Genomic DNA, 27,001 nt, shown 5'->3' with positions numbered 1-27,001 from the left:
TAGTTTTAGGAACAAATTACAAAGATTTATAGTCTCACTCAGTTTACAAAATTCTGTAGCTCTCATCTGGTATATAACAGAACAAACCCTACCTCCAAAATGCACAATTAGAACTACTTAATCATCAAGACAACTTCCATGAATAGCCTCTTGATAAAGGACATTTTTCAGAGACTGGTTCATTTTTCTAACTGGAGAACTTGTGTGATACAATATGCTTGCATCTGCCTCTCCTGCTGTGAATACAGCCTGCCTGGAATTGTCCCTATGGGAACACTTTCCCAGGCTATTAGGAACTTTGTTCTTAAACAAATAAATGGCAATGTCCATTTCATCGAGACTGAACGGGACAGCCTTAGAGATGATCCTCAGGATTCCTGCAGACTAACCTCCACCCAAGGCATAGGTTTCCTAAAATTCACTTCCAAAAGTAAATTGGGTAGTGGTGAGATGCTCTTGACTTTTGAGATGCAGAACACCAAGTCAATCCTCTCCATTTTTTGCAGCTGACACCTGGAAGGTGTCTCTCTGGAACCTGTCTGACCTCAAGTAATAAACTTTGTGCTGCTGTCCATTGACCATGCCAGAAATACACCAATACATTTCCTGTAGTACTCTCAGAACCTCTCTTTTTAATGTCCAGATTTGTTGGCAATTTTTATATATTATGTATTAGGTGTTACAAATTACAAATACTCTAAAGGAAATGTTTTGCTGACCAATAAATAAAACTTCTAGCAAGGGAACATATTTACACGCTTAAAATATGAAACTCCTATTCAGTTCTGCTTATTTCCTTTATCAAAATTGCATTTTTTTACTATTGCTTGTAAATAACAACCTCACAACAACATGCTCTTTCTCTTTTACTTAAAACCCTTACTTTTTATTTTTGAACCAATTAATATAGTTCTAAACTCCAGAATTAATGTAGGAGAATTTCCACTGAGTGAGGGCCTCCACAGAGCAAAGTAAATATAGGTGAGTTTGAACGATGGACTCCCCTGGAATAAGTAAGTAAAAATCTAACATATCTCAGCATGAAAAAGATGTTAAAAGAGTATTGGAGAGCAATCCAGCACCTGTGTCAGCACTTACTTCTTGATCCTTTCACCAAAGGAAGCAATTTCATCTAGGATATTCTGGACAGTGACACACACCTCCTGGATGGCATAAAGTCTATTCATAAATCCTTTCTTTTCACTGTCCTAAATAAAAGAATAGGAGTAGTTGAGTAAAAGAATTTCTGACTGTAGGAAAAGGATTTTGTTGCTATCAGTTGATTTTCAAAAGGTCCTGTGTTACAGATTCATGTAAAAGAATTGGTAAAACCTGGGAATAAGAAAAGCATTTCTTGTCCTGTAAACAGTGCTTATTGCAACACAAATGGTTTAGTATATATGCTGAGCTCCACACAATTTTGTCTGTCACTGCATTAGTTTCTAAACACATATTTGAATAAGCCAGGTCTCAAGGTTTTAAACATGCTGAAGGTGCCAACCTTGTACATTGTGTGCTCTTTCAAGTGACAAGAGTCATAAGGTGGAATAAAGGCAGTTTCATTGAAATGCTGGTTCTTGAGCTGATGTAAGCAGAGGAAAATAAACATTTCTGGTGGAAGGCATTGAGCAAGAAACCAGGAAAACTCACCTCCTATAGAGAGCTGTTCTTTTCCCCCCAAATATCTATCTCTAAATCTAAACATGTTTGCAGCATCAAATCCACTAACAATACTGTGTTAAATGGGATTAAAATGAAGTATCACCATGGAGAAAAAAATAGTTTCTCTTCATTTTTTTCCAGACCACAGATAAGACAAAAGGTTTTGTTCAACATTTCCAATGGGTTGCTGCTGTATTACCCTAGCAAGTGTGAACATGATTATTGTTTTCTGAAAATAAGAAATGGAAAGAAAATTTTGTACTCTGAGAACAATATTTCATTAATGAAGTTCAACTTTTTATAGTCACAAACCACATGATACAACAGTCTCTGTCATTGACTCCAAAGTTCAACATCTAAGAAATACATGTTGCATTTAATTTTTCTTTTCTTCCCCTGATGCTGTAACTATCAGACAGAATATCTGTTCACTCATCTTGTTGACATTTTTGCTATCTTAATAAATTAGATTATCATTTAATCGTTTCAACATCACTGGTTCACTGAAAATGGTGCTGTCAAGATTACCTGTGAAGATGTTTGAAAGTATTTAGTTAGAGAATACAGGTTTTCTAAAAAACAACCACAAGAGAAACAGACAGAGATGAGAAAACTACTTTCAGTGATTCAGTGTAACTTATAAACCAAGCACTTCAGACAGAGCAAAACCACCAGTTCCTTAGGCAAAGTGAAAGACCTTATATTTCACATAAGAGTAATAATTATTATATCACAAAGAATTATTTTTGTTTTCTGAAAATGACCGTAACGGATCAGAACCACTGATATCAACTAGATCCAATGCTGCACAGCAACACAGAGCCATTTATGTAAGTTATTTCCTTAATCTTTACTGCAATCTTGAAGCCTTTGCAATGACGCCATTATTCTCCTCAGGTATACAGCTTCTGAAGATGTGCATCATATATCAGCGTGCTTCATTTGTCATCAGGAAATAGGCATCTGCTCTATTCCCTCATGTAAAACACATACTTACAAGTATGATGCTCCCTTGCACAGCAGAAATGAACAATAATCCATACAGGTATTTTTCTGCTTTCTAAATATGAAAATTGCCTCTTGCCTCTTCAGTTTTAAGAGATTCTGCCCTCCATGTAAATTCATTTTGGTTTATAATTAACTTGTGTGAAAAAAGAACTATGTCACTCTAACAAAACCTGTGTCATATCCAGAACTCAAGTGGTGTTACATTCAAAGGTCGTGAGGCTGTTTTAATTTATAAGTGTCTTACACAATAAAATTGTACCTTTATTCATGTCATGATTTAGGAATGGCACTCTCCAATTTAGTGCTCCCACTGAGACTTTCCAAATCCTGCTGCTGCATGCTCCCTCCCTCTCCCTCCCCACCCAGTACTGGAGGCACAAAAGATCGTGATGGAGATAAAAACGATTTACTGGGAACAGCAATGAGATAAGGAAATGAACAAAAACAGCGACAATATCAAAAACAAAAGTGTACAGAAGAGAGTGTGATTTACATGTGAAATGCTCACTATAGAGCCTGACCCACCCCTAGCTGACACCACCATGGCCAGGCTCAAAGCCAGTGCCACACTTAGTCAACCTAAAGGAACCCCTCTTCCTGGAAGAGAATCCCTTTCTCCTGCCCCTAACAATGATCAGTGATGGTAGAAAATAACCTCTAGGTTCTAGCCATTCCTCCTCCTGGCTACTGCAAAAATTCACACAATCCTAGCCAGAACCAGACAATCAAAAATATATCAGTTTTAAATCACTTCCCACAAATACCATGAAGACAGAACGAGAGAGAGAAAGGATTACTATTTCCAACCCACTGCACCTTCTGAGCTTAAAGGAAATTTTTTGACATTCTCTGAGGCATGATTAGACAAAACAGCATAGGAAAGAGGAGGCAGTCAGAAAAATCATGGTTCATCTTTGCTTAAACTATTCCAACTATTCCCACACGTCCCACAACTATTAACTGTTTTTTATTTCCTGCTCCAAATATTTGTGTAAAAAATAAGGTGGACTAGGGAAAAACTGCACTTATTTTCTTCCAGCAAGATGCCATGTTATCAAATACAATACATGAGCTACCTAGAGTAAACCAAGGTTCTTAATAATTAATTTTTCAAACACTGCTGGCATTTCCTTTCCAGAGAAAGATGGTGTGAGAGACAGGAGGAAATTGGTGGCTTGAAACATTTCAGTTGCATGAATGGGATAAGGGGTAAGACGAGCCTTGCCCTGGCGAGGTGGTGAGCTGCTCCATCCACCCCACCGCCCAGAGCCTGTACTCTGCAGGGGCCACAGCAGATGAAATGTTCCAAACCTGCCCCTGGAGCCCCTAACCCGGCCCCAGAGTGGATACCAATGTCCCACCTGGGGGAAGGGCCCAGGAAAGCCAAAGGGTACTCACACTAGAGCATGAGGCAAGCACTTGACCACTGGAACCACCAGTGGTAGTTATATTTGTTCTTTTCTATATCTCCTCTTTCTCTTTGTTCTTTTTCATCCAATTACTTCTTGAGATCTAAGTGACTTAAAATCAAATGGGTTGGAGTTTGTAAAGTTGGATGGACTTGGAGCGTGCTAAATTAATGCTTTGTGAAATGCTTTGTGTTGATTCAATGTTGCTTTAAACTTTTGCCAAAGTTCCCTGATTTTCTGAAGTTGTCAGTAAAATTTTTGTTGTTTTGACTCTTGAGGAATATTTTGTTGGTATTTCTCTTTTCTCATCTAACTCTGGGTAAAAGAAAAACCCAACCCATAAGCCTCTTTAAGGGACTCAGCAAGAGAGGTCTGGGGCCTTGAATATGGGCCGTGACTGGAATTGACTGGAATCAATTTCATCATTTGCATGACTACAACTGCCAATTTTCTGGACATAATTGTCATTTAAATAGTAGATAAAATTTATAATACAAAGCTAACAAAGCTTAATACAAAGCTTTATTACTACTTCATTTGTGTGTTTTATTTGTTTGCAGTAGGCTTAAGGTATCTGAAAAGCAAGAGATTTGCTAGGGCATGGTTGTGAGCCATGAGAGCTTTTCACAAACTGTGAAAGCAGAGTCAAATTGATACTGATAGTATGACCTGAATTTTAAAAAGGGTATGAACCCAAAGTAAAGTCTGAGAAGATGTCCTACTCCTCTTTCACAGTAAATTGGAAATTAAAGATTGATATGCTGTTTGCTGAATAGTAGTACTTAACATTTACATACTGATTTTCAGCCAGAACTGTATTTTCCTTTTGGTGAAACCAAACCAAAACAAAGTAAATTACTAGTTCTAAACTATGTCGAGCTAATTTACACAAATCCCTAAATAAAATCCATGTTATGTGAGTCTTTTTATTCAACACACTGTTCTTCCAACCCCATGACAAAACAGGTTGATTTAGGAAAGGATTATACCTGTAATCCTAAACCTCTCTCCTCTCCAAGTGAAAGTGCATTTGAAAACCAAACATTTCAAATGACTGGGAAAGTGAGAGAAATAAATAAGCCCGACTCAAAATTATACTCTGGTAAAGGTAATGGGTTTAAGTCAGAAATGGTGAAAAAAAAAAAAGAAAAAAAAAAGTTTTAAATACAGAGAATAAAACTCTGAATGTTTTATGGTGGATAACTGTCCTACTAGTAACTTCTAATTTGGAGAGAAAGGCACAGATCATAAGAAGAGAGTTCTGAGAAAAAAAGGAAATGCTGAAGGGCAGGATACTGTCTCTTAAGAGTGGGGAGTGTGGGGCAGTTCACTGCCCCACCAGGCAAGGCCTGACCCCTTCCCCTACACATGGGCATCCAAAAACACCTTGAACATCAACCTTTCTAGGCTCTGACACCTGTGGCTGCAAAGGCAAAAGTATAGCCCTTCTGCTATCAGTGAAGAACCCCTCTAATCATCTTTGACTTGCAGTAACAAGCCAAAAAATCTCTATTGCTTAAACAGAAGCTTCTGTGAGAAAACTCTTCAGATTATTTCAACTAATAATTGGTGTCCAAAGTAAAGTCCATAAATAGGCCCCCACATCACCTCTCAGCAGGAGACTCTGGGCGCTAACACTGTGGCAGACTTCCTTTGTGGACTGATGAAACAGACCCAGAAGTAGTTGGTAGTTAATGCATTAGTCCTGTACTGGCAGGAGTCATTAGTACTGCCCAGAAAAACATACAGATACAGACCAGCAGGTTTTGGTGTGGCCACTGCTCAAAACCCCCCCTCAGTAATTACCTTCCAAAACCTAACCACTGCTGTCTGTGAAGCCCACAAAGAAGAAGACAGTAAGCCAATACTGTTTCAGCTCTGGAGGCCTTTGATCTCCCTAAAGTCTCCTGAATATCAAAAGGCCACAGATTTGGTGATGGACACCCAGTTAAGTTTTTATTTTCTCAAATGTGGGAGACAGAAATCCTGTTCACTTCTGGTGAGCAACACAAAGCACTCTGGGAAAGGTTCAACTTGTGGAGAGGTGAAAAACAATTCCTATAACCAGGGAACAGGTTGCATGGCTGGCATGTGGTTGCTATGTGTGTGGGGCAGTGATTGCTCGGGGAAAGGCATGGACACTGCAGATCACAGAGCTGCAGAGAGCTGCTTGGGTAAAGGGACACATGAACAGTGACACCGCAGTGCCAGGCAGCCAATGCACGCTGGGCTTGGCTAAGTTTAGAGCATAGAGAGGCTTGGTTTGCTGCAATAAATAATCTTCTTCAGAGCAAGCAAGAAGGTCTGTGTGTCTTTGTTACCCATTGCTACAATCAAATTCTCAGGTAAACAGAAGGAGGACGGACAACCATGATGATACTGTTATCTTAAAGCTGACTGTGGAAGCAGGTCTTGAGGTAAAGCTGAATGGTCTACAGGATCTGGAGAGGTGCATGATGTGACTCGAGACTGGCCTCCTCATTACATCCTATAATGAGCTGAGAGAGTCAGGTTATTTTAACTGTCTTTCCCCCTTGCAGGCTATCACTAACAGAGCAGCTTAACCACATTATTCTTCCCAATTCTTGAATTGAAAAGGTATGGGAAGACTCTTGGAGATATTAAACCTTCTGAACAGAACCTTAATGATTCAGAAGTCCCCACCCTTTCAGTAAAACAGATTGTAACTCTTGAGATTTTCACCTATTTCAAATAGTGACACATAGCATGTCCAGCAGACAGGTACCTGCATATCTTCTCTTTTCAGCATCAGCAAAATAGAAAACCTGCTTGGTACTCCTTCCACTCTGAAAAGGACCAGTAGGAACAGATTTCCTTAAAGCACTGGCACCATTTCACCTCAGACATCAAATCTGAGGTAGACAACCAGAAATGAGTTTTTAAACTTGGGTCCTGAACTTCACCCGTATTACTGGGCACCACACCTTAAGTGACCACATTTTTCAGATACTATCAGCTGTCTACAAATGCTCAATATATCATCTGAAAAATCTTTGTGCTAGCACATGTCTTTATGTGTGCACAGTGATGAGGTCTGAAAATTAGGCTCATGCCTAATTGGAAATCAGGCTGAGGATTATAAGATACGGAGAAAACCACATAATAATGAAGAGTAGAGTTTTACAGAGAGAAATTACATTTGTGGTCATGATTATTAAATATAGAAGCCAAAAAACGTTATTGACTAGTGAGAGTCCATATTTAAAATAGCAGACAATAGGAACAACAGAAATGATATAAACATGTGGAAGACAATACTGAAGACTCAGTAAAGGACTGTTAAACAGACTTTTTTCACCATTGCCCAGCCTTTGATAAGATCTGCAGTTGAAGACCTGGTGTGATAAGGGGCCATGAGCTTTGACAGTGGCAGGGAATGCTGCTGGCCCTGCTGTTAAAGGTAAGTGAAGTGCAGGGCCAGCTAACTATCACCTATCACGGGAATATCCCGTGAATACCGTGTCCATGGTCCCAAGCTGGAGTGGAGCTGCCCAGCTGCTGCCAAAAAGCACCTCTTAGCCTCTATATAAGTGAGTGCACAGCAAGTTTGTCAGAGCCCTCCTCACCAACAGACAAAGGAAGGAGGATCTTCACAGGATGCCACAGATTCTTGGTGGTAATTACCTACCTTTCTTTGCTTTTTCCTACTTTTCTGTTTTCTTTCTTGCTCTTACTTTGATAGTGAGTAAATGTGTATTATAATTTTGATTATCAACATTTGACCTCCTTTGTGTCTTAATCTCACTTGGGGTCTCATTTTGGAATTCTGCCCTCCCTGTGTCTGCAGCTTAGGACCCATTTCCAGATTGGGACAGACTCACTGTTTATGAAGACACGCCTATGAGCATGAATAACGTGCTCTTAGCTGTGGGGTTGGGATAGATATCTCCAGAGGTGCCTTCCAACCCTGAGAATTCTGTGATTTTGTCTGAATATTACAACAGTCTGTTCTTCTCAAACATTACACTGAGAGTTGATAAAAATAATTTTGAACCTTCTGTGACTTTTTGGCAGTACCACCTATGTAATGAATTAAATTTTTTTCATGGACTACTGCAGAGCTAGAAGATAAATTTAAAATTGGGGGGAAATATGTCAAAAGCTACAGTAATAATTCTAAAGAAAAAGAAGATATTGCAAACTTTCCAGAGCAAAGAAATAACACCGTAATGGCAATTATGTAAATTATGTTTAAATTGAGATTTTTGACTAGTACTCTTTATTTTCTCTTTCTTCTTATAACATTACCCAGTGTTGCCCAGTGCTTTTTTTAAAACATGTTCCTTCCTGATCTCTCCTTCACTGCACATTTGAATAGTGTAAGGACAGCACTCCAGATAAAAGGCAGAAACATGGAGGCAATAGAGCCAGTTTATAGAGCAACATGCAATTCCACCAAAGGGCCATCCAGTGGGGAGAAAAAAAAAATATAATTTTCGTTTCATGATACCTTTCTGACTAATATGAGACTGACTCATAACCTTTATGAAGTATTTATTTAATATATACTCTAAGCAAATATATTACTTGAAAAGGGTGAAACCTTGTTTGTTCATGGTGATAGATTCAGGAGCAAAAAGCCAACAAAAGGCACAAATTTTGTTTTGCTTTTCTTTGCCTTGTTTTGGAAGGAAACTCATAAAACTAAGGCGCTGTAGGGTTGAGCACTGGGGGATACACTCAATGAATGTGCTTTAGGTCAATGTTTTAAGTACCTGAAATTCTTCTTTTGGATGTCTTTTTCTTCACCCCTTTGACTATGCTTAAAGAAGGGAAGACAGAATATCTTATGTGAGTCAGAACAGCACTGGAGCTTGACAGTGATCTCATTGATACTTCTTTTGTACTCAGCCACATCAATGCAATCCAAAAGAGGCAAACACAGAAATCATGGTATATTGTGCATCAGCTGTTTGCAATAGTTAATTTAGTCAGAATACAGTCCTGGTATTCTACTAAAGAACAAACTTTGGCCATGATTTTACAGTTGAATTTGTAATTTCTAGTGGTTCTAATGTTTACCCTATGCTGAATGAAAACTGCAATTAATAAGGTGGTCATTAATGCAGCTCTTTAAGTTCTGTTATACAAATAAGAGGGATGATAGACACAAAAGTTAAATCTCAAGGGTCTAATAACCCTCAAAACGTAAGGAAAGAGCCTGCTAGTTTTATTGGAAACAGTTATTTTAAATAAGAAGAATCTTGATATGCAAGAGCCTGGAAGAATGCTGCAATGAAAACAAGACCTACCAGCTAGCATAAAAATTCTGCATGCAGGTAGGGATGAAAGAAATAGGCAAAGAAACCAGAAAAGGAATGCTGAAAGACTGAGCTTAGCAAAACATCTGAATCGTTGGGATAATCTGTAATCATTGCTTATCTAAATAGCACACATACATTTTTGTTGTCCACTCATTATCTATAAGATAATAAAAAATAATCATCAAAATAATACAGTACTCTGTTCTGAAAGTTAAAACTAGCCTGAAAATTTATCTTTCAGTAAGGGCCTACACACGTGTCACTAACTGATATGCAGGGAATTGATATGCAACAGTACTGCTGGAGTTAGTAATCTAAAATTTCAGTTACAATTCTGAAATACAGTTTCTTGGATGTAGCAGAAGTAAAAGTTAATTTGATATTTTAGTGTATGTAGAAAGCAATTTTCATTTTCTCCTTGTAAATATTACAATGTTAAATGTGCTTTTGCACCAAGGACAAAACTGACTATTCAAGATGACCTCCACACTGGGCTAGGACACTCTGCATCAGACTCTGCAGATTTAGATTGACTGTCTCTGGAAGTTTTCCAATCCTGTGTTGACAAGATATTGTGATCTTAGAACTCCTAATGTGCCATGCACCTAAACAAACAGCTCTGTTGTTTCTCTCTCAGACTCCCCATATTGACAACATCTTTATATCAAACACAGAAAAAAGTAATTTTGTATTTCAAAATTCATGTGATCACATCTTGGACTGCTCATGTTTTTGGTTCACAGAAATCACAAGACATTCCCTGAAACTTCCTTACCTAACTAGCACAGTATGGTATGAAATTGCCAGGGCTGGTCAAGCAGACTGCTGAGCAGAGAACTACAGAAATGTCTTTACTGTTGGTACATACTGCCCAAACAGTGCTTCTTCGGAACAACTAATCCAAACTTTTTAATGTCTGTTTTAGATTTCAGTGATTTAACTCAATGGCATGTTGCTATGGGGAAAAAAACAAACAAAACCATTTTCCTGGGGACACTATTTGTAAAGAGCAACTGCACAGAGAGATAAAATTCTTAGTGGCTACATATTGCTTCATATTCTGAGGTCAACAGAGCACAGATGGCCTACACCAGTTCTAGAGTTTGTCTGAAGAACAAACTCTAGAATCTTAAACACTTGATTGTTGTCAAGTGGTCAATCATTAGGAATATGATCTGGAAAAGAAAAATACCATACTGTAGCTCAGCTAAACCAGCAAGTGTAGATTATCCTCAATACTTAATTCCAAACATGAAGACAAAAATAGTAGTATGTGAAATCTGGCTGGCATTGTTTTTATGAGTTGAATGCATAAGTAAGTCATCTTGAAGGCTCTTTGGGATTGAAAAGATGGTCAGAACAACCATGAATATTCAAAATCAAAAAGAAAAATTACATTATCATAATCATTGGCTCTGTTATTTTAGCTCAGAAGAAATCCTACAATGTCTAGAGCAGGAAAGATTACATGATGTTCTAAAGACAGTGGATATATAAATACACATTTCAAACAGCAGGCAGAGTTATCTAAGGAATGTATCAAGCTGATAAATTGATGAAAGAAAGAAAACAAGCCATTCAAACACACTCCTTTTTTACATGATTCCCCTGGATAAATGTTCCAACTCTGCTTTTGGAAAATTACATAGTGAAGAAAAATAGTTTGGCATTTGAGGCTAAGCAATATAAAATGGAAGAAAACAGCAGCATCTAGAAAATAACCCTAGGAATGTACAGTGGGCTGGGAATGATGAGTGAATCAAGAATTCTAGCATATAGTTTAAGAAAATCTTGAGAACAACCTGAAAGCACTCCATTGCCCATTTTCTTTCTATGCTTACTTCACTGAAATTAGAAAAAATACCCCCAAAGCAAAACAAAATAAAAAACCCCAAAATAATGACACAAAAACCCCAACCCAACAAAGAAACTCCACAAAAACCCAAGAAAGCCCCCCAAAAATCCCCAACAGACACACAAAAAACCATACGACGGAAAAAAACCCCAAAACCACAAACCAAATCCCACCCCTTTAATTTGTTAGGAATTACTGACATTTTAGAAAAGATCTAAATCTGAGCCATGTAGTGAAGATGGTGGTGGTATAATGAATATGCAAAAACCAAACCAAAAGGTAATTTGTAACAATGTTATTTTAATATCTGCCCATTACAATAGTCTCTTCTACATTCATTTTAAATATGCTTCAGCATGCTAATTTCTCAGAACTAAAAATGTACATATTTATGTTGGACCACAATAAATCACACTCTGACTAAAAACTGTGAGAGGCGCTCACATTCATGATGTACTGCAGACTACAATATCAGAAAGAAAAAGAGTAGCTCAAAGGCATTTATTTGCTCAAATGTCTATTTTTTCCCAGAAGAACAAATATTTGTAGCTTAGGGAAAGGCTTTCACTGTGAACTGCATGGATGTTACTTCACAATAAAACATGTAGAAAAAGCTACTAGCTTGTCTTCAGTGACTTAAAGTGAATTTCCTTCTAAAATTGAATAATAAGATTTGCTGACTTGAACTAATAATGAATGGAGCTGCTTTAGAAGGAAAAAGGAAAGCAAAATGTTGTTAAAATAAATACAAAACCCCATATGATTACTTCAATGTTGGAATGACAGTTGAATAAAACAAATGGCAGGAAATACAAACAGCTGTCATTCTTCGTGAATGACTAACTGGGCTACTAAGCACTCATGACACAGGAAGCATACTGGGTCACAGATGATACTATTTATACTAAATCTTGCAGCTAAAGAAGAAAAAAACCCTGCAGAGATATACCTAACATAAGATAAAAAATAAGCATCAAACAGAATTTATCTGTTTTCCTGAAGAAACAAATAAGCAAAGGACTTTAACCAGTCACCATGTGACATGTATTTCCCCAATTTAGCTTTTTTCCCCATCATCTCCTAACTTGCATAGTGCCTATTTGAAAACTTTAAAGTACCAAGATCAACAGATATACAAATGCCAGATGAGGAGGGCTGGGAAACCTGCAGCTGACAGCAAACTAACAAATCATTGCTTTTTAACAATTCAGAGTGAATATTGGACATTAAGGAAATGAATGAACGAGACGGATTCTAGAATAAGCAAAAAGGGGCACCCAACAGCACTTAGCCTGAAAAGCTGCAAAAGAGCTGGCATTCAACCCATGATGCATCCCTGCTCAAAGGGGATGCTTTTGAACACAGAATTATTTTCAGTTGAGAAAACAGGAAATTGTAAAGAGAATTGAAGACCCTCTCTCCTTTCCTAAATTCCTGAGCCTTTTCCATCATTTTCACAACTGCCAGGGATCCATGTAGGAAGGCATCAGCTTCAAAGGTTTGCTGGCACCAGCTGTCCACAGATGCAGAAGCACTGTGCCATCTCCTGCTTCTCCAGCTCCACTACTGCTGCTCTGATGATGCGTGTTGTATAGTGCATCATCCCTAACAAGGTGCAAACTGTTTAGGATAGCTTATTTTATTCACATAGGCCTTTTCAGCAGAGAGGACAAATTAGCCCTCCATACTTAAAAAGCTTGTTTCTTCCAAAATTTTAAGCTCATTGCTTGCTTTTGTGATACTCAGAAAAGCAACAACCACCAGCCACACTGAAAGAATTCAATGACAGCTCTCTTCGTCAATTTTCAGTAGTCTTTGTATTATTTATTTTCTAGTAAATAAAGTTGAAAGGCTTTTCAACCTTGGCTGCAAACTGAGTACCCAGTTGCAGTCCAACAACAGCAGGGAATAAGGCTGCCAATGTAAAATATCTTTTTTCCTCCTTTGTGACTGCTCTCCGCAGATTTCATTATTTCTCCTGGATCTGCGCTTTGTCATATCTAGGGCACAGCAATACTAAGTAAGCAGGGAGAAGGGATGTGAAATTTTTATCACAGAAACAACTGGCTAGGAAGTAATACCATATTCAAGCTTTTCCCAGAGAAAACATGGAAGGGAACAAGTGCCATTCTTCTAGAAAACTCTGCTATTCTAGTCTGACAGTTTGGGATTAAACATACAGACACTTGAGGTGCTTAGACTTTGTGGCACAACAATTATCTGAGAGGCTATAATAAGCAACTCCACTGGATTAAAACAGCTTTTTGAAAAGCGGCAGCTTTGTGTGATACTTAAAAATAGCCCTTTCTATTTCAGCACAGTTCTTTGCTATCAAACAGATGGAAGGATGGCTCACACACAACACGGGGTGGACTTGTGCAGAAACAGAACAGCCAAGAGAAATGAGCACACTAAGGTCAAACAGTTATACCAACTTCTCAAAGTATTTCTCAGACTTTCAGAGAATGGTGGGGCAGGAGTTTCCACCGCTGTTTGTTCCAAGTTACTCTCAATGGCTTTTCCTTCCCTGAGTTTGCCCACTCTTATGTTGGACTTACATAAGCTACAAGAACCCACACCATTGTTAGTGTTTCAACTATTTCCCCCCAGGTTCCTTCAGAGCTTTTTTAGGCAAACATCATCCAGTCCTGATAATTTGTTATTATTAATTCTGTTGATTTTTTTCTGTAACTTCTTTTACCAAAACTGGATTTGAAGCAGACAAACCCTATGGAAACTTCACCATGGTCTTCCATAATGTATACACACGCAAGAAATAACCATTAAATCTTAAATCCAAGGTCCATGGGTAGGTTGTTTTGAGTTCCTACTGAAATTTGCAAATTAGTTATTATAAAGTTCTTGAAACTTTTCAGAATTTTAAAGCAGTCAAATAAAACAATGAGAAGGCAAATGATAATTTACATTGTGCTTAAAAGAAATGTTACGCTGTTGCTAATAGAAAAAGGATATCAAAATAATTACGCAAGAAGAAAGAAGTAAAAGAGCATATTATATATATATATGTACACTGAACAATTAATTGTAAAAATAATTGAGATGATGTTTAACATATTTATAAATCTAGATCAAAAAGAAGGAAGGTTGAGATGCCCAGTCTGGAGCTGACAGAAGTACTTAAAGATGTGATGTCAAACTTCTGAGGAATATAGTGAAGTTAACTGAATTACTAACACTAGTAGTTTACTGAGTGCCATTGTATAAGCCTAATAATTTCAGCTAAAGTACTGAATCCAAATTAAAAAATAAAAATAAAAAATCAGATTCAGAAAAACAGACATGATATTTGAAATAATGAAAATTATGTGAGGAAAATGAAGATGATGAGCAACAAAAAGTACTAGGACATTTTAATTTACAAAGAAGATGAATGAATATAATCAAGATACTCAAAATAATGAATGGTTTAGAGAGAGTAAATTGAGACTCTTAATTACTCTCGTAAGACTGTAGAGAGAAATGTTCTAACAACTTGAAAGGCAGAAATAAAGCTGATAAAAGTGGATTTCTTTTTTCCATTCAATGAAAAACTCACCAGTGGACCTTGCTGACAAAGCAGCATTAGTATGAAGAACTTAATAAAACCAAGAGCAGAATTAAATGCATATGCCATCATTTTCCTAGTAGGAAAGGTACTAGGCAGGACAACTATCCATCATTTCACACAAAAATATGGCACTTCAAAAATATCTTTTAGAACTTGAACACAAGTTTCAGTCAAAATACAGAGCAAAACTTACTATGAAAATTAAGTATAGACAATATACACATGCATGATCTTAAACATCCTTTCTGACCTAAACTATTCTATATGATTCTATGAGCTGAAGCCTTTCCTATTTACTATTTGAGGCACTTGTACATTTGTTAAAACATTTCAGAGGAGTAGTAGTAGAACAAGAAATCAGTAGACAGAATCATGAAACTTCTGACATTTTAGCCTAGACAAAAATACTGAGAAGTACTGTAGTACACTGTTGTGTACTTTCTATAGAAGAATGTACAGATATGAAAACACCTTAACCTTATAGTAAAAATAAATTTCCTATGAACTTTCTGAACAAATGGGGTCACAAAAATGTCTTCCAATGACAACACTGATTTCTTTTAGAAGGAAAAAGCCTTGCAAATAGACTTTCAGCTAGCCATTCCCATCCTAGGTGAATAAATATGTAATTATATTGTGTATTTTTTTCTGGTTACAAAAACTGAGACTAAGAGAACATCTGACATGCCCATGGTTGCAACACTAATCACTTGCACCAATCCTGATGTTGTAAGACCTATTTTATGTTTCCTTTAGGTGAATTCTGCCAATCCATAGCTTGAAATAAATTCATTTTTACTATACAGTTGTATAACAGTATGTGCAAACCAAATATGTAAGAAGAGCTCTGGTGTTCTCGGGGAAGAGAAGAAATCTTAATACCTAAATATCTTCAATCCTATCTCAAACAGAAAATCACATAAGAACCTTTGTTTTACATATCAAAATGCAGAAGTGGGGAGGGCAGGGGTGGTGGTGGTGCAGGGATGTTTGGGGTTGCTTATTTTTTAGGTAGAAATCAGCTAACTACAGTACCTCTGTACTGTGCAGTAATTTCTTCCTCCTCCTGAGATATTAGCCTTCACTCAGACTCCAAGCTCTGTAGAAGCTGGCACTCCTGAGCACACAACTCCCACCGGGCACCCTCCTGCACTGCCTTGGCCCCAAAATCTCACCACCTTTGTTTTGACTTTAATGCTCTTGATTCCCGTGCAGCTGAAAATACTAATGTGGTGGGAAATATTAATATAATGCTACAAGGGAGACAAACCAAGAGAGTTCACTAACTAGCCTTACTCAAAACCAAAGGAGCACAGACGTATCTCCTCCAGTATCTGGAAGACACCCCTCTGGTGTTACAATAATACAAAGGGAATGTAGGGAAAATCCCGACTCCTAAGGATAGCACAACCTGACAGGGCACCCTTCCAGGGCTGTCTTTGAGATTGCTCCCCACCACAGACAGATGGATAAAGCTCTTTATCAGTAGCTCTACTGACAATTAATTGACATTAATATATAATATTATTAATATTAATAAATAATTACCATCATTAAGACTTTTTTTCTTGTTTGTCCTAGGAAGGGAAGGGGGCACCTGACAGAGCAGAGCCTGCTGGGTCCCAGCATCCCCAGAGGATGAGTCTACCTTGAAACAGGGGGCAGAAAAACAATTACCTTCTCCAGAGGAGATGACTCCAGCATCAGAAGGATTGAGATCTGCTCAGTAGCAAGAGGCTATTACCTATTACACCCTTCTGCATGGCCATGTGTTTCCAACTCTTTTTATTTCCCATTTATATTGTATAAATCCCCTGGCTGATTTCAGTGGCAGAGTTTCACTGAGCTTTCCCCTCCCCACCATGACTAATCTTATGGAGCAAAACAGGTTTGTCTTTTGCAGCACTGTGTTTTAATCTCATCCACACCACATTCAATTTTCCTTACAGTTACTACTTTCAATCAACATTTTAAAAACCTCAGCCACCACTGAAGAGGTTTAAATAAGCATCTCAACCTGTAAAACAACTAAATGCTGTGAAGTATATGTAGTTTATGGTAGAGATAATTTAGTGTATATATTCAGAGTTTCAATTTTCTCTGAGAACATAAGAGTAGGATGAATTATTTGGGGGAAAAAAAGGCAGAAATAGAAGAAAATAAAGCTTTCCTAAGCACAAACACTTTTCAGTGTCCCAAAAGCAGGTAATGTGTTTAGCATATCATACTTTGTAAGCTTGTGTCAGAGCTCTGGCTATGCTCCTGCCTTGTGTCCTTAGATGTTTTTTGGGATACAACTCCAAACAGTGATATTGAGACCTGAAGAAAAGTATAATGCCTGGGTGTTATCAACATCTCTAAAGGGAAAGAACAACATTTCAGGAAGGCCAAGGTAGTATAGCAGTGTTGGAGTGCTCCCCATTCTTGACTAAGCCCCCTCCACCTATGATGGGAAAAACAAAGTAGGATATTGTAAGAGCATGATTTTAACAGTGTTCTGCTGAAACTAAAGTCTTATCCTTGATTAAATACATCCTTTCTAACTCCCTGGAAGCCATTAGAGACATCATCCTCAAAATTACCTTTTTCAAAATGTTAAGGAACACTGAAATAAGAATATGGTGTAATATGTCACATACTGCAGATTCTTTTATTTTAGGGTTTTTTAAAAGATAATACTATTTTTTCTGAATGTTTTTCATGTTCAGATTATGAAAAATTAATTACTCCAACCCTACACAATTATTATCTATGTTTTATAACTACTCTGATTTGGTAATCCAGGAAAAAAAATCAATTTTTTTCATCAAACCTTGTATATTGTTCTACTTTTCCTTGCACTGTAATGCTCACCTGCTTTTAATAGCCAATGGTATGTTTACAAACTCAATAGATAGTGTTTATCTGCAGTGACAACTGAGGTCCTAATCAAAGCATTAATTTTGAATTGTGAAATTGGCTGAACTTCCCCTATATTATTCTCCCAGCAGGCTCCCAAGGAGGGTGCTGTCATTTGACCACATTCAAAAATATACATTCAAAGATTTGTAAGCAGATGTGATACTCACCAAATTCTTTTGGGGAGTTTCAACAGTGTGAAGTGCAGCTTTTCAATCTGATAGTTTTTGATTGGACCTTTTTGGCATTACGGTAGTTCTAAAAAGTCTAACTGACATCAGAGGAAAACATGGCCACAGACCAAACTGCTGTGGGACCTTTCAAAGGCAGCCAGTCTCAAAAACAAAGAAACTCCAATGTTCAATGAACAGACAACATTTCACTGGGGAAAAAAAAATCTTTAGCACTTTCAGGGAATGGCATTTCTGTATTCATGCATTAAGACTTCAAAATTCAGCATGAAGTTCTTCTTTCTAAAAACATCAAGGTGTTAAAATGCATTTTCTTCTGGATTAATATATCCTGAGGTAAATGAGTGAAAAGGATTACACAATGTAAGAACTGCTTGAAACAATTATTTAGTGACAAACTGACTCTTATTATATAATGTAATTTTTGACAATGCAGCTTCAAGCACTCCCTGAACAGACCATAAAATCTTAATCTTAATAGGGTATACAGTAACCACAACTATTACTATGAAAACCCATTCTTCTATCAAATGCAGGGTATTATACTTCAGAAAAATAGCTGAGTAAACTGTTTCTTGATCTTCACTATATGCTGTGTATTGATCTAAAATATTCAGTCAGCATTAGTTCTTTGAGAGAGGGAAGGAAAGTAGACCTATGAATACAGAAAATACAAAAGAAGATATTTTGGTGTGAACATATGCACAAACTTCAAATTTGCTACAAATATAAAAAATCCAACTACAAATTAGCAGTGGGAAAGAATTTCCATCTACTCTTCTTCTCCTGTTGGTATCTAAATTTTTACTCAAACAGTAAGTAAAGGTCAACAAAAGGCTTTTCCAAAGTTAATTCTGATTTACAGATATTACCATGCATTAAAGGCATAGCAAGGCACTGGCTACATTGAGGGTAGAAGGAATTGTACCATTCTTTTGTGTAAAATACTAAAACACACATCTGCTGAGCAATTGATCTTAAATTACTATTTCTGATTGCAAGAAAGCTTCAGATTAGTAATACTGTTCCGACTTATTCACTCTGCTAAAGACTAACCAAAAGCAATACTTTTTCAATAGAATTCTTTTCTCTCAGAACTCTCTGTTACTCTGGCATTAAAGTATCTATGACATCATGTAAAGGAGTGGTATCCATTTTGATTTTCTAAAGCTGTGAGCCTTCAGAACAAAAATAGTTTACTAGGATAACTCTGTAAATCTGTTTTTCCCATTCTGGACTTAGTTACCTTAGCACCTCAGCAGGCCAAGAAAATATAGAAAACAGAAAGGAAATATGAGAAAGAGAAAGAAGAAAAAAACAATACTTAAATCTTTATTAGTAATTTTTCCTATATATATTTTTATATGTATTAAAATAATCCATATACATTTCTCAGCTCAATTACTTACAAATAACTTATCTGCAGAATCAAGGAAATCTCTCAGCTGTGGAAGTTTATTTTTCCATGTGCTATCTTGAGATAAGCAGGTCTGTAATATTATATTTCCACTGACATAATTGTGCATGAATTCTGATCTGATTTAGTATTACATGGTGCAAAAGGTGACACATTTTCTTTAATACAGCCCATTAGAAAAGGAAAGGAATTGCCAGTGTATGAAATCTAAAGAGTTTGATTGAAAGACTCTGGGACTTGGGGGTCAACTCAGTGGAAAAGTAACTTGCTCAACTACCCCAGGCACTGAGCACTGTGACAAGCAAACTTAATACCCTGGTGCATTTACTGAGACAATCAATAAAAACACTGCACTATCAGACTGCTACAGCTGTACATTAACCTACCATTTACCTCAACTTCTCCTGAACCAGTCAAACATGCATTTGCTGATCATGCAGATAAAACTGATACCTCACTGGTCCTTAAGTCACATTTAATAGCAAGTCAGACTGCTAAAACAACCATTTATTGCTTTTCTATAATGCCATAAATTCTAATTTTCAAATCTATCTAAATTGTACACAGAGGACTATATTCAAAGAACTACTGAGATGACGAAGCCAACTGCTCTGAAATTAATTTCTGGGAGATTCAGGGCACATTCCTACTTGAATGTTCAATCCACACCTGTTACCCCAGCACACCTGCACCTGGGCTTTGGGGCCTCTCCCTGCCTCCTTGCCTTCTCCTGATGCAGGTCTCAGCATCATCATGTCCTTGCCTGCCCAAGGACTGGTCATTCCTGCTCCCTAGCTTGTGTGTGTTTAATTTTATATCTTATTTCTCCTACTCTTTCGCCCAGTTCCAGCTCTAGTTCCTGCAGACTCCTCAGCTCACAGCTGCTCCAACAGGGTTCATGGGTGGGCATTGGTATTTCTGCATGCAGCTCAACAGAAAAATCAGTAAATCCATACAAAAACCAATGCCCCCCTTGGCAATTGGTCCCAGTGCTTGACCTCTTATAAGTCCAGGCAGGAGCAGTTTGGACATGCTTCTTACTTTTGGAACTTTCCTAGTAGTTATCAGTAAATGCATAGTATTCCTACCACAAAAGAAAACAGAAACAGAACAAAGCAGTATGCAGTATGCACTATTTGTCCAAAATCTTTATGCTAAATTTGCCTCTTAATCTGCCAGCAGATTACATCTGAGTAGAGACAGACTCCACTCTGTACCATGTGGATGTGTCCTAGATGCTGCTGCACAACACCAACTTTTTAATTCCATACCACATTGCTCTAGGATGAATTTGGTTCTTGAATACTTCGGGCACAGGTGCTTCTTTCATTTTGTCAGGATTATATTTTGCCTAGATGATCTGTCCTGCAACTTTATCACTAATCCACACATCAACATAAAGTAAGCAACATAAAATTTTCCACTGACACACAGATATTTCAAACTGTAAACAAAATGCATGTTGCATATTGTTTGCATAATCTTGCAGTTTATTTTCCCATATTCCTATATTTTCCTCCATAAAGCACAGCAAAGCCTGATCAACTGTCCTGGCAAATTTTTCTAGCTGAGGTTGCAATTTTCTTCAGAAGCCTATCTGTGAAGTCAAAGACAAACACCTAGCTTAAGCTGTGGAATTTCAGCTGTATTGTAGCGCAACCTTCGGGACAAAATCTAAGTTGAAAACCCGGACTACAATCCAGCATCCATTTTGCACACAGTTGAGCACCCTCTTCTCCCACAGCATCACCTCTGCTGCTCATTCATTCTCATCCACATACATTCTGTCAACCTCGCTCCACTGGGAACTCAGTCCATGCAGCATTTACCTCACACTAGCAAATCCTAACCATCACTTTTCTCTACAAGGCTTCCAAAGTTGTATTTACTGTAATGTCTTTGCATAGCCGGGTTTTGGAAGGGGTGGGCTACAGAGCTGGCTTCTATGAGAAGCTCCTCCTGTGTTTGGCAGAGCCAATACCAGCCAGGATGAACCCAACACTGGTCATGGCTGAGCCCACCAGCAGTGACAGTAATGCCTCTGTGGTAATGTAGTCAGGAGGGAAATAAAAATAAAAGATATTGCACAAATGTTTTTGTGGCCAGGGGAAAATGAAATGAAAATATGTGAGAGGAATAGCTTTGCAGACATCAAAGGCAGTGGAGAGGAGGGGGAGAAGGTGTTCCAGGAGCCAGAGCTGAGATTTCTCTGTAGCCCCAGATGAAGACCACGCTGAAGCAGCTGTGCCCCTGCAGCCCATGGAGATGCCACACCTGCAGCCTGGGAAGGAGACCCAGCCTGGAAAGGGTGCATGGCTGAGAGGAGGCTGTGATTCTGTGGGAAACCCACGCTGGAGCATGGTCCTAGCAGGGACCTGCAGACCCATGAAGAGAGGAGACCTTGCTGGAGCAGCCTTCCTGGTAGGACTTCTTATCCCTGCAAGGGACCCAGTCTGGAGGAGCCTGTGCCTAAAGGAATGTACTCTGCAGAAGAGTGACCCATATTGCAGCAGTCCGTGGAGAATTGCTGCCTACGGGATGGACTCAGGGTAGAGAAATTTGTCAAGGACTGTCTCCTGTGGGAGGGACCCCATGCTGGAGCAGGGAAAGGACCCTTCTTCCTGAGCAGTGGCAAGGACAACCTGTGATGACCTGACTGTAACCCCCATTCCCCATCTCCTTGCACTGTTGAAGTACTGGAAGTAGAGCTTTGGAAGGAGAGAAAAGTGGAGGTAGTTTTAAGATTTATTCTACTTATTATTCTGCTCTGATTTTGGTAGCAGTAAATTACATTAATATTCCCAAGTTGAGTCTCTTTTTCCTGTAATGGTAATTGGTGAGTGATCTCTCCTCCTCCTGACCTTAACCCATGAATCCTTTGTTATATTTTCTTTCTCCTGTCCAGATGCAGAGGGGAGTGATAGAACAGCTTTGGTGGGTGCCTGGCATCCAGCCACAGTCAACCCACCACACTTAGACCTTACATCTCTGCTTCCTGTGGGACTCAGAGAATTTGTTGCATATTATGGGCTCTACACTTTGCTCTAGAAAATGCTCAAAAGGGATCTCTCCAAAGGTGTTTGGGGCTGTCCTTTGGAAGAATAAAAAAATGGAGTTATGAATAAACCTGAAGAAACATTCAGGTGGCTGGCAAATCATGGCTTGCTTAGAGTTGCAAGGGGTTTGTTCATGGTAGTAGTTTAAACAGAACTCAGATTTCATGATTCTGTGTGAAACTACTTCAAAGAAATTCTGTTAGAGAATGAAGAATGGTGATTGTCCATTCTCGCCACATTTGAAATCACATGGAGCTAAGGTATAAACTAACCTGAACACGTACGAATTTTTCAAAGCAAACCCAGCAGTAAAGGGCTTTGGTTGTTTCCTTTCACACTTACTACTTCTCTTCCAAGTCATGGAGAAGACCATACAGATGTTTTTAATTAGACCCTAAAGTTACTTTTTGAGGACCTAGGTGAAACAGCTTGGCCTCATAGAATTTAAATCTGTTAGTTACATTAAGAAACAATATTAAGTGTAGAGGAAAAAGTATGTCCCATTCTTAAATAGCTAACATAATTTAGACACATTCTTTATTTGATTTAATAATCTATTGAATTATACTTGGATTGCTTCATAAGGAACATCACCCACACTATATTGGTCACCATGTACAAGGGTAAATGTAATTCATTAAACAGTTTATAGAATGTCCTGGGGTAATCCATAATGTTAGTACATTTCACATCTTTCTGTGTCCAAAGCTTGTTCCCTTATCTTTAAGACCCTTCAAACAAGGACCTTGTGTGTGGGGAGTGCTTTAGGAACGTTCTTAAAACCTGCCTTTTGCCGTGAGCTGTTTGCTTGTCGTTGCTCAGGCAGAGGTTTTGTTCCCCTACTGAGTTCTCTTTTCGGTTGTTTGGGTTTTTTTCCCTTTTTTCTTGTCTCCGAGAGGCTGCCTTGGGGCGATTTCCAGGGGCTGTTTCAGTTTGGGCCGGGCCGTGCAGGCCGCACCCCGCAGCAGCGGCCGCGGCCGGCCCAGCCCAGCCCGGCCCGGCCCCGAGCAGCACTCGGCCTCCCTGTCCTGCGCCTCCTGCCGCAAGGAAGGTCAAGTCCCTGCCCGGGTTCTGGCCCCTCGATCCAGAGAACACCAGCTGTCGGGGAGATAAGCAGAGCCGGGAGGGGGCAGGAGGAAAGCTGACACCGCCTTTCGCTTTGTCCATCGAACCATGCATTCGACTGCAGACCGCCACCTTGGAGGTGTTGGGATGTCCCCAACATTTTTGGGCCTCTCTTTATTCTCGAGATATAGCAATTTTGCTGTTATTTTTTGCCTGTTGCTGTTACTCTTGTTAGTAAACTGCTGTTTTTTTCACTTATCTCTACTTTCCTTCATTCCTTAGTGGTGGAAAGGGACTGGTTAAACCTATAAAGGAGACAGCTCATTCCAGAGTATTCTTTAAATTGTCTCAAACCAAGACACAGACCCATGGTCCCCCTGTGACTACCCCTCCTCAAATGCTGAACTTCAGATATTAGTCTTAGATTCTGATCTCATTAATTCTTATTTTACTTCACTGTTTTTGATAGCATTTCAAGACTGCACCAGGACAAAGAAACCTGATCTCATTAAAACGAAACCTCTCAGAAGGCTGTCCAAGTACCTGTTTTCAAAGATGTGTACGTTAATGATGAAGACTATATGATGTCCCACTACAAGGCAGGATGAAAACTGCTTTTTTGTGAAACTTTCTATGCAAAGGCTCCACAGGATCTAAGGTATATCCAAGCAAAAGTAACTTCATGGCTGCGACTTGGGGGTGATCCAATGATCAAAACCAGGTGATAGTCCAGAGCACAGGCTGAAGCAGTCTACACTATCAACCCATACATTATGTACAACTGTTATTAAAACTACATACCCCTTATCAACATCTCTCCATGAATAACTAAACTGAGCTGAAACCAAACTGTACTGAGAAGTATGACTTCTGCAGCCATGTACTGGAGATTGCCCTGTTGTAGAGATTTTTTGTAAGTAGACACAGTTTTATAAGCTAAGCTTTGAAAGGATAACAGATTCATACATAGCTACAGTTTTCACTGGAAGCTGCTGTTGACTTTTTATTTACAGTTAGTATTTAGATGCTATGTTCATGTAGAATATAATGGTAGAATCAAGCTATAGGTGGACCAACAGATTTACTTGTTCTGGGATTTTAACTCCAGTCTCTCTGTATCATTTCCCCACCATTTATTTTATAGAAAATAACTGCCACTGTAGTAGATTACAATCTTCTCTTTTATAGAATATAAAAATGTAGGTTACATCAGAGCTATCTTTCTTCCTCCTCACCATCTCCTCTCAGTAAAAATGCAGGGCATGCTTCTGAGACAGGATACTGTCTTGGCTTGAGAACAGTTGATACCTCTCAGCAGCAATGACTAGAAGCTTTAAAATACATTTTATTTTGATTCAACTATAATTCATTACAAAAGCTTTTAGTTATCTTGAAGTGCAATTTCATTGACTGAGAACTGCAAATAATTTTTCAAAGAATGAAAGGATAAAGAATAACCAAAACCGCAAATGTTTTGAATATTTTTTCATAATAAAATGTTAAGATGAAGGTAAAACAAAAGTGTTCATAATGTGTATCTTCCTCTCTTTATGCCTGCAGTGGCAGCAGTTTTCAGTGGCCTAATTCTGTGGTGTGCTGAGGGCTTCCAGCAAAAGGCTGACCTGAGCAATCTTTGAGATTATCTGAAATCTTACCTGGAGTTTGTTAAAAGAATAAAGGTACATGAAAAGCATATATAAAATTCTTAAAAACTAAATCCTAGATACACAGACAAATTCTAGATACACGGATTATCCATATTGACTGCTACATTATTATAACATAACTGCACAAAAATCCTTTTGATAGCTTATTGATAACTTGACTTCATGTAATTTAACTGACTCATATTTGCTAAGGTATTATATAAGTCTGTGTTTGGGAAGGAGCCAAAAGAAAAAAAAAAGGAAAGAAAAATCAGATTAAATTGTAAATCTGTGGTTAGCATAGGTTTAGCAAACATTACAGAACATACAGAATGCAAAATCCAAAGCTATTTCTTGAAAAATCTAGTATTAAATGCCTGAGCCAAACAAACGACATCTTTTAAAATTCCTAAATACCTAACAGGACAATGAAAAAAAATCATGAGAAAAGTGTTCCACTGCTAAGCACCACTTTGTAACCAATACAAGTAGCATACCTGCTGTTTTAGTTCATTATTCGTATTGCAAGTGAAGATGAAAGTTAAAATTCTCCAGTAAAAAAACACATCACATGGCCTTAAATTAACAGTCCTGTCTTGACTGCAGCAGAGGGTGAAAGAAGTTACTAAAATGCAGGACATTAGAATGAGACATGGTAGTGCAAATCTATCTTGTCAGACTGCTCTCAGTATTACACACCATTACTAATAAAATGCATTACATTAACTAATTTAATATATTTTGGCATTCATCATCCTCAGTTTACTACTTCTATAACTGCAGTTTGGGGACATCGAGCCATGTCTGTCCATGACATAACCTACATCAGGGCATGTCCACACCGAGGTCGTCACGTAGCAAGTCACTGATACCCAAATCAGCTCTAAAGAAAGGCACTTTTCATAATCGCCCAACAATCTGATAAGACAAAACATATGGATAGGTTTAGGTAAAGCCTGCAAGGAGCCTTTACTAAATGGAAAACAGGTGCTCCAGTTCCATGCCATGTAATACCCTATTGATCATAAAGTCCAAAGGTTACAGGACTAATAGCTTCCTTGTGGTAATCACGGAGCAAAGACACTGGCCATGGTCAAACGGCTGGGGCATATTTTACATATTTGCAACATATGCTTCAGTTTTAATGAAAATAAGGGTTTGGCACATTTATGAATCTTGTAACCTTCTTTGCATAACAAGACCAATTTTCCTGAGTTTTCTATTATACCACATGAAAAAAACCAGAGAAATAATAAAAGCCAAAGGCCACTACCAGCTGGTGTTACAAAACATGCATTTGTTTTCTCACAAAAATTCCTTTAGCATACAGCTTTAAGAAAACACACACAAACTAAACACAAAACTGCACACCTCCATTTAGTCAAAAGATGTAAGAGGAACAGCAGGAGTTAAGAGAGTACGTCTAGTGCACCAGAAAGGAAAAACAGCTTCTAACAACAAACAAATTAATCCTAACCATGTGCTTACTATTTATCCTAGTGCAAAATAACGCCCACTGCAAACATCTTGAATAAACAGATAGTCTATACATGCTTGTTCTAAAAAGTGCAGGGGTTTTTTTCCAATTCAAATAGCATATTTAATCTTGAGAGCTCAAAACATTTGCAATAATGAAGACAGCTTTGAATTCATGAAAATCAACCTTAACACCTTCTCTATAAAAAAACAGCTCTTAAATATTCAATAAAAGGGTTCACTGAATGCACAGTAATGTCAGTACTCACTTTAATTCAACCTTGGTAACTAGATCTAAAAAAATGTTTGAACTCTGGTGTCAGTTTGAGAAAGCTGAATATTAGATCATAACGTTGAAACCTAGAGTGATATTTCTAATTAGGGGTGTTTGCTCAGAGACTCACCAGAGAACTGGGGGGAAGGAGGGGCTGACCTCTGCCTTCATCTTCTCTATTAAAGGAGTTT

The 27,001-nt window shown here is 38.2% G+C and overlaps 1 protein-coding gene across 1 annotated transcript in view; it reads right to left on the bottom strand.

The window, feature by feature from the left end:
* The window catches only part of MCTP1 (multiple C2 and transmembrane domain containing 1), a 216,462-nt gene that overhangs the window by 8,194 nt on the left and 181,267 nt on the right, over window positions 1-27,001 (bottom strand). Inside the window, exon 18 of the mRNA XM_063180010.1 lies at window positions 1,099-1,208. Coding sequence (XP_063036080.1) covers window positions 1,099-1,208 — 110 coding nt within the window. The remainder of the gene's footprint in view (window positions 1-1,098; window positions 1,209-27,001) is intronic.

The sequence above is a fragment of the Melospiza melodia genome, chromosome Z (genome assembly GCF_035770615.1).
Source record: "Melospiza melodia melodia isolate bMelMel2 chromosome Z, bMelMel2.pri, whole genome shotgun sequence".
Taxonomy (NCBI): Eukaryota; Metazoa; Chordata; class Aves; order Passeriformes; family Passerellidae; genus Melospiza; species Melospiza melodia.
Note: the sequence above shows the minus strand (reverse complement) of the source record. Positions and strands in the feature narration are given on the sequence as shown.